The sequence below is a fragment of the Salmo salar genome, chromosome 16, assembly GCF_965601325.2.
Source record: "Salmo salar chromosome 16, fSalSal1, whole genome shotgun sequence".
In the NCBI taxonomy this organism is placed as follows: domain Eukaryota; kingdom Metazoa; phylum Chordata; class Actinopteri; order Salmoniformes; family Salmonidae; genus Salmo; species Salmo salar.
In genome coordinates, this window is record NC_138306.1 from 73,030,001 (window position 1) to 73,037,500 (window position 7,500).

The 7,500-nt window shown below is 45.7% G+C and overlaps 1 protein-coding gene across 2 annotated transcripts in view; it reads left to right on the forward strand.

Moving 5' to 3' along the window:
- Nucleotides 1-7,500, forward strand: part of LOC106574531 (unconventional myosin-X-like) — a 62,801-nt gene that overhangs the window by 44,806 nt on the left and 10,495 nt on the right. Inside the window, exons 18-25 of one of the 2 annotated variants that reach the window (XM_082962881.1) lie at nucleotides 2,880-3,004; nucleotides 3,199-3,316; nucleotides 3,444-3,836; nucleotides 4,074-4,340; nucleotides 4,475-5,077; nucleotides 6,732-6,855; nucleotides 7,127-7,271; nucleotides 7,464-7,500. The exon at nucleotides 7,464-7,500 is cut by the window's right edge and continues 68 nt beyond it. In XM_082962881.1, coding sequence (XP_082819007.1) covers nucleotides 2,880-3,004; nucleotides 3,199-3,316; nucleotides 3,444-3,836; nucleotides 4,074-4,340; nucleotides 4,475-5,077; nucleotides 6,732-6,855; nucleotides 7,127-7,271; nucleotides 7,464-7,500 — 1,812 coding nt within the window. The remainder of the gene's footprint in view (nucleotides 1-2,879; nucleotides 3,005-3,198; nucleotides 3,317-3,443; nucleotides 3,837-4,073; nucleotides 4,341-4,474; nucleotides 5,078-6,731; nucleotides 6,856-7,126; nucleotides 7,272-7,463) is intronic. The other variant, XM_045697683.2, reaches the window with a different exon arrangement.

Below are 7,500 nucleotides of genomic sequence, written 5' to 3' on the forward strand. Positions count from 1 at the left end.
CTACATATCTATATTAACCCCAAAAGTCCAACCTATCACTTTACATAAACTACATGACCAAAAGTATGTGGACACCTGCTCGTCGAACATCTCATTCCAAAATCATGGGCCTTAATATGGAGTTGGTCCCCCCCTTTGCTGCTATAACAGCCTCCACTTTTCTGGGAAGGCTTTCTACTAGATGTTGGAACATTACTGCGGGGACTTCCTTTCATTCAGCCACAAGAGCATTAGTGAGGTCGGGCACTGATGTTGGGCGATTAGGCCTTGCTCGCAGTCGGCGTTCCAAATCATTCCAAATGTGTTTGATAGGGTTGAGGTCAGGGCTCTGTGCAGGCCAGTCAACTTCTTCCACACCAATCTCGACAAACCATTTCTATATGGACCTTGCTTTGTGCACAGGGGCATTGTCATGCTGAAATAGGAAAGGGCCTTCCCCAAACAAAGTTGGAAGCACAGAAACGTCTAGAATGTCATTGCATGCTGGAGCGTTAAGATTTCCCTTCACTGGAACTAAGGGGCCTAGCACGAACCATGAAAATCAGCCCCAGTCCATTATTCCTCCGCCACCAAACTTTACAGTTGACACTATGCATTCGGGCAGATAGCATTCTCCTGGCATCCGCCTAACCAAGATTTGTCCGTTGGACTGCCAGGTGGTGAAGCGTGTTTCATCACAACAGAGAACGTGTTTCCACTGCTCCAGAGACCAATGGCGGCGAGCTTTACACCACTCCAGCCGATGCTTGGCATTGCGCATGGTGATCTTAGGCTCGTGTGCGGCTGCTCGGCCATGGAAACCCATTTCATGAAGCTCCCGACGAACAGTTATTGTGATGACGTTGCTTCCAGAGGGAGTTTGGAACTCAGTAGTGAATGTTGCAATCGAGGACAGACGATTTTTATGCGCTTCGGCCCTCAGCGGTCCCGTTCTGTGAGCTTGTGTGGCCTACCACTTCGCGGCTGAGCCGGTGTTGCTCCTAGACATTTCCACGTCACAATAACAGCACTTACAGTTGACCGGGGAAGCTCTAGCAGGGCAGATATTTGACGAACTGACTTGTTGAAAAGGTCGAACTGACTTGTTGAAAAGGTGGCATCCTATGACACTGAGCTCTTCAGTAAGGCCATTCTACTGTCAATGTTTGTCTATGGAGATTGCATGGCTGTGTGGTCGATTTTATACACCTGTCAGCAACAAGTGTGGCGTGAAATAGCTGAATCCACTTATTTGAAGGGGTGTCCACATACTTTTGTATACACTACCGGTCAACAGGTTTACAACATCTACTCATTCAAGGGTTTTTCTTTATTTTTACTATTTTCTACATTGTAGAATAATAGTGAAGACATCAAAACTATGAAATAGCACATATGGAATCATGTAGTAACAAAAACAAAATATATTTTAGATTTTAGATTCTTGAAATAGCCACCCTTTGCCTTGATGACAGCTTCACACACTCTTGGCATTCTCTCAACCAGCTTCATGAGGTAGTCACCTGGAATGCATTTAATTTAACAGTTGTGCCTTCTTAAAAGTTAATTTGTGGAATCTATTTCCTTCTTAATGCATTTGAATCAATCAGTTGTGTTGTGACAAGGTAGGGGGGGTATACAGAAGATAGCCCTATTTGGTAAAAGACCAAGTCCATATTATGGCAAGAACAGCTCAAATAAGCAAAGAGAAACGACAGTCCATCATTACTTTAAGACATGAAGGCCAGTCAATAACGGAAAATGTCAATAACTTTGAAGATTTCTTCAAGTGCAGTAACAAAAACCATCAAGCGCTATGATGAAACTGGCTCTCATGGGGACCGCCACAGGAAAGGAAGACCCAGAGTTACCTCTGCTGCAGAGGATAAGTTCATTAGATTTACCAGCCTCAGAAATTGCAGCCCAAATAAATGCTTCACAGAGTTCAAGTAACAGACACTTCTCAACATCAACTGTTCATAGGAGACTGCGTGAATCAGGCCTTCATGGTCAAAATGCTGCAAAGAAACCACTATTAAAGGACACCGATAAGAAGAAGAGACTTGCTTGGGCCAAGAAACACGAGCAATAGACATTAGACCAGTGGAAATTTGTCCTTTGGTCTGGAGTCCAAATTGGAGATCTTTGGTTTCAAACGGCATGTCTTTGTGAGACGCGGTGGGGGTGAACGGATGATTATATAAAATTCAAGGCACACTTAACCAGCATGGCAACCACAGCATTCTGCATCGATACGCCATCCCATCTGGTTTGGGCTTAGTGGGGCTATCATTTGTTTTTCAACAGGTCAATGACCCAACACACCTCCAGGCTGTGTAAGGGCTATTTTACCAAGAAGGAGAGTGATGGAGTGCTGCATCAGATGACCTGGCCTCCACAATCCCCCGACTTCAACCAAATTGAGGTGGTTTGGAATGAGTCTGACTGCAGAGTGAAGGAAAAGCAGCCTACAAGTGCTCAGCATATGTGGGAACTCTTTCAAGACTGTTGTAAAAGCATTCCAGGTGAAGCTGGTTGAGAGAATGCAAGAGTGTGCAAAGCTGTCATCAAGGCAAAGGGTGGCTACTTTGAAGAATCTCAAATATAAAATATATTTTGATTTGTTTAACACCTTTTTTGGTTACTACATGATTCCATATGTGTTATTTTATAGTTTTGATCTCTTCACTATTATTCTACAATGTAGAAAATAGTACAAATGTAGAAAAACCCTTGAATGAGTAGGTGTTCTAAAACTTTTGACCAGTAGTGTATATAGTGTACCTTTGTGTGGTAAGACACTCTTTACCAGACATCAAGCTCCTTGAACATAGGGTGACACAAATGTATATCAGAACAACTTATTGTAACCAAACACCTCTGACCTGTGACCTGTGTAGAACCCTAGCGTGTTTGACCCGGAAGTGGTTCTGAACCAGCTGAGGTATTCTGGAATGTTAGAAACAGTTAAGATCCGCCGGGCCGGCTTCCCTGTCCGCAGAACCTTCAAAGACTTCTTCAGCCGGTCAGTGTGTGTGTGTGTGTCTGTGTCAGTGTGTGTGTGTCAGTATGTGTGTGTGTGTCTGTCTGTCTCTTCCCCCTGCCCCTCTTTTTGTAATTCTCTCTCTCTGGGCTAGTGTATATAAATACACTTTGTTTGTTTTAACTTTGTTACTCTTTCACTTCCTCTTTCTCCACCCCTGTCTTCCTCTCTCTCAGGTATCAGATCATTCTGCAAGAGAAGGTGAGTGGAGCGGGGGATGAAAAGAAGAGGAGTACAGACCTGCTGACCAAATACGACCGTGCCAAGAAGGAGTGGCAGCTGGGAAAGACCAAGGTAAGACTATAGCAGAACTTTAGTGGACTTGACACCAGTGGATGCCAACAGATGTTGAAGTGACATTTCACCCTGCCCACCTGACCCCTCAACCTCTCACCCCTGACTTCACACCTCTGACCTCTAGGTGTTTATGAAGGAGTCTCTGGAACAGCGTCTGGAGAAAGAGAGAGACGAGGTTCGCCGTAAAGCAGGCATGGTCATCAGAGCTCACATCCTCACCTACACCGCCAGGAAGCACTTTAAGCGTGTGAAGGGGAGCGTCGTCACCCTCCAGGGGTACCTTCGTACCCACATACAACGGAAATGGTTTCTACGGCGATGCTTGGCAACGCGGGTACTCCAAAAACACAGACGAGGACAGGTGGCCCGCGCAAGCTGCCACAAACTCCGAGAGGAGAGGAGGAAGCGAGAGGAGGAGCAGAGGAAGAAGAGAGAGCAGGAGGAGGGGAAGAAGGAGGGAGAGGTGGAAGGAGAGAAGGAGGGAGGAGTAGAAGCAAAGGCTGCTCAGGGTTCTGAGGTGAGCTTTCTCTTCTCTACTCTTTTCTCTGCTCACCCCTCTTTTAGAAAATGGTCTGGTCCTGAGGCCATAGACTATCATAGGAATGGGCTCATTCATGTCATCAGATATAGGGATGTCATGAGATGACAACTGACGTTCTTTCTAATTTCCTCTCTTTCTCTCCCTCTCCACTCCATTGTATCTCTCTCCCTTTCCTCCCTCTGCCTTCCCCCTCCTCCCTCTCTCCCTTTCCAGAAAAAGGAAGGAAAGACGGAAGAAGAGGCCCGTCAGATGGAGGAGATCTTGCGTATAGAGTTGGAGATCGAGCGCCTGCAGAAACAGAGGGAGGATGGGGTCTCCCAGCTCTGTGAGTCCTCCAGGCAGGAGCTCCGGCTACGCCGGGACGCAGAGATCAAGAGGCTGAAGAAGGAGGCCTCTCGTAAGGCCACAGAACTAATCGACCTCCTGGATTTTGGAGGTCTGGATCCCAGTTTAGCCACCGCTGCTAGCGCTAGCGCAGAGGTTGGTGTTCCATATTTCCTGAAGAGTGTTGAGGTTGTTCTTCTCTGTCCCTCTCCTGTGTCAAGTTGGATATGCTTAAAACATATCTGGCCTTATCTGCCCTGACACTGACCCGTTTTCTCCCTGCCCTCCAGCGGCTCCAGGAGGGCCCTGGCATGGCCATGGCTGTAACCCAGGAGGAGGAGGTGGACGAGGGCTTCCATGCCGAGGAGGAGTGCACTGTCCCTCTCCTCCCAGACTTCCCTCCTCCAGCCGAGGCTGACGCTGCCGTGGACCAGGATATGTTCGCCCACCTGCCGCCCCCTCCACCCGCCTTCGCTGAAGGCTCTACTGCTACACCACCTCCCCCTCCCCTCGATTCATCCTCACCCACTCCCGTCCCTCCCCCGCCTCCCCCCTTACCAGCTGAAGATGGCTCTGCCACCCCTCCCCCACCATTGCCTCCTGGAGAGGGGGAGGGAAAAGAAAAAGAGGGGGAGAAAAAAGAGGGTGATGTAGGGAGGACAACGAGTATCTTGAGCCTCGGAGAAGGGGAGGAGCCGATCTACAGCATGCCGGTCGACAGCGGCGAATCAGATTACGACGAGGAGGAGGGCTCTGTCACCGCGGGAGACGATGGTTCCGCATCCGGGCAGAATAGCAACAGAGGCAGCGCGGCCATGACGGAGGAAGAAGCTCTGAGAAAGTCCACGTGCACCAACGCCAGCATAGAGTCTTACAGGGGCAGCTCTGACTCAGTTAGTACACACACACACATATTCACACATATAAACAAACAAACACACACATTCACACGTTATTGCTGTGTATATTTATGAGGCATGTTGGACGTACATGTAATTGCCAAAATAAAGGGAACACCAACATAGCGTCTTAATAGGGCGCTGTGCCACCACGAGCCACCAGAACAGCTTTAATGCACCTTGACATAGATTCTACAAGTGTCTGGAACTCTATTGGAGGGATGCGACACCATTCTTCCACAAGAAATTCCATCATTTGGTGTTTTGTTGATGGTGGTGGAAAACTCTGTCTCAGGCGCCGCTTCAGAATCTCCCATAATTGTCCAATTTGGTTGAGATCTGGTGACGGAGATGGACATGGCATATGGTGAAACATCAGCAAGTTGAGCAGTCTTTGTCACTGAAGCTCCTGCCAAACGTGCCCCAACAGTCTCCCCTCTGTCAAAGTCACTGAGATCTCTTCTTCTAGCCATGGTCACCAAAATAATGGGCAACTGGGCCTGCCAAGCATTTTTCAACATAACCCTAAGCATGATGGGATGTTAATTCCACACCTGTGTGGAAGCACCTGCTTTCAGTACACTTTGTATCCCTCGTTTACTCAAGTGTTTCCTTTATTTTGGCAGTTACCTGTATATCTATCTATATATATATATATATATTCTCCCTGCCCTGTATACTGTGTCCAATATGTATAGAGTGAGTGATGATGGTGTTGGTGTGTTATATTATAGATAGATAGATAGATAGATAGATAGATAGATAGATAGATAGATAGATAGATAGATAGATAGATAGATAGATAGATAGATAGATAGATAGATAGATAGATAGATAGATAGATAGATAGATAGATAGATAGATAGATAGATAGATATTGAGGAGATAGATAGATAGATAGATAGATAGATAGATAGATAGATAGATAGATATTGAGGAGATAGATAGATAGATAGATAGATATTGAGGAGATAGATAGATAGCTAGATATTGAGGAGATAGCTAGATATTGAGGATATAGCTAGATAGCTAGATATTGAGGAGATAGATAGATAGATAGATAGATAGATAGATAGATAGATAGATAGATAGATAGATAGATAGATAGATAGATATTGAGGAGATAGATAGATAGATAGATAGATAGATATTGAGGAGATAGATAGATAGATAGATAGATAGATAGATAGATAGATAGATAGATAGATAGATAGATAGATATTGAGGAGATAGATAGATAGCTAGATATTGAGGAGATAGATAGATAGCTAGATATTGAGGAGATAGATAGATAGATAGATATTGAGGAGATAGCTAGATAGCTAGATATTGAGGAGATAGATAGATAGATAGATAGATATTGAGGAGATAGATAGATAGATAGATATTGAGGAGATAGCTAGATAGCTAGATATTGAGGAGATAGATAGATAGATAGATAGATAGATAGATATTGAGGAGATAGCTAGATAGCTAGATATTGAGGAGATAGATAGATAGATAGATAGATAGATAGATAGATAGATATTGAGGAGATAGCTAGATAGCTAGATATTGAGGAGATAGATAGATAGATAGATAGATATTGAGGAGATAGATAGATAGATAGATAGATAGATATTGAGGTATATATATCTGTGTTGTCCAGTACATAGAGAGTGATGATGAGCATGATGGGCTGTTGGACACCGATGAGGAGGTACACAACGGCAGGGTCACTCTTCTCAACGGGAACGGACCTCCGTACTTCCATAGCTACCTCTACATGAAGGGTGAGTACAAACACACGCGCAAACACACACACATACACACACAAACACACACACATACACACACACACACACACACACACACACACACACACACACACACACACACACATACACAGCACTTACACACAGCCCATGTTTCTCTCCTATCCCTTTAACTGGTCGTAGTGGCATAATGAACATGCATGATACTGTGTGTGTGTGTGTGTGTGTGTGTGTGTGTGTGTGTGTGTGTGTGTGTGTGTGTGTGTGTGTGTGTGTGTGTATCTCTCAGCTGGTCTGATGATCCCATGGCGCAGGCGGTGGTGTGTGTTGAAGGATGAGACCTTCATGTGGTTCCGCTCCAAACAGGAGTCCCTCAAGTCTGGCTGGCTCCATAAGAAGGGAGGAGGACTGTCCACTCTGTCCCGCAGGTTGGGGTGTGTGTCTGTTTGTTTAGAGGGGGATTAGAGGGGAGTGTGTGTCTGTGTCTGTGTGTGTGTGTGTGTGTGTGTGTGTGTGTGTGTGTGTGTGTGTGTGTGTGTGTGTGTGTGTGTGTGTGTGTGTGTGTGTGTGTGTGTGTGTGTGTGTGTGTCTGTGTGTTAACCCCTACACCCTACCTCCCCCTGCAGGAACTGGAAGATGCGATGGTTTGTTCTGAGGGAACAC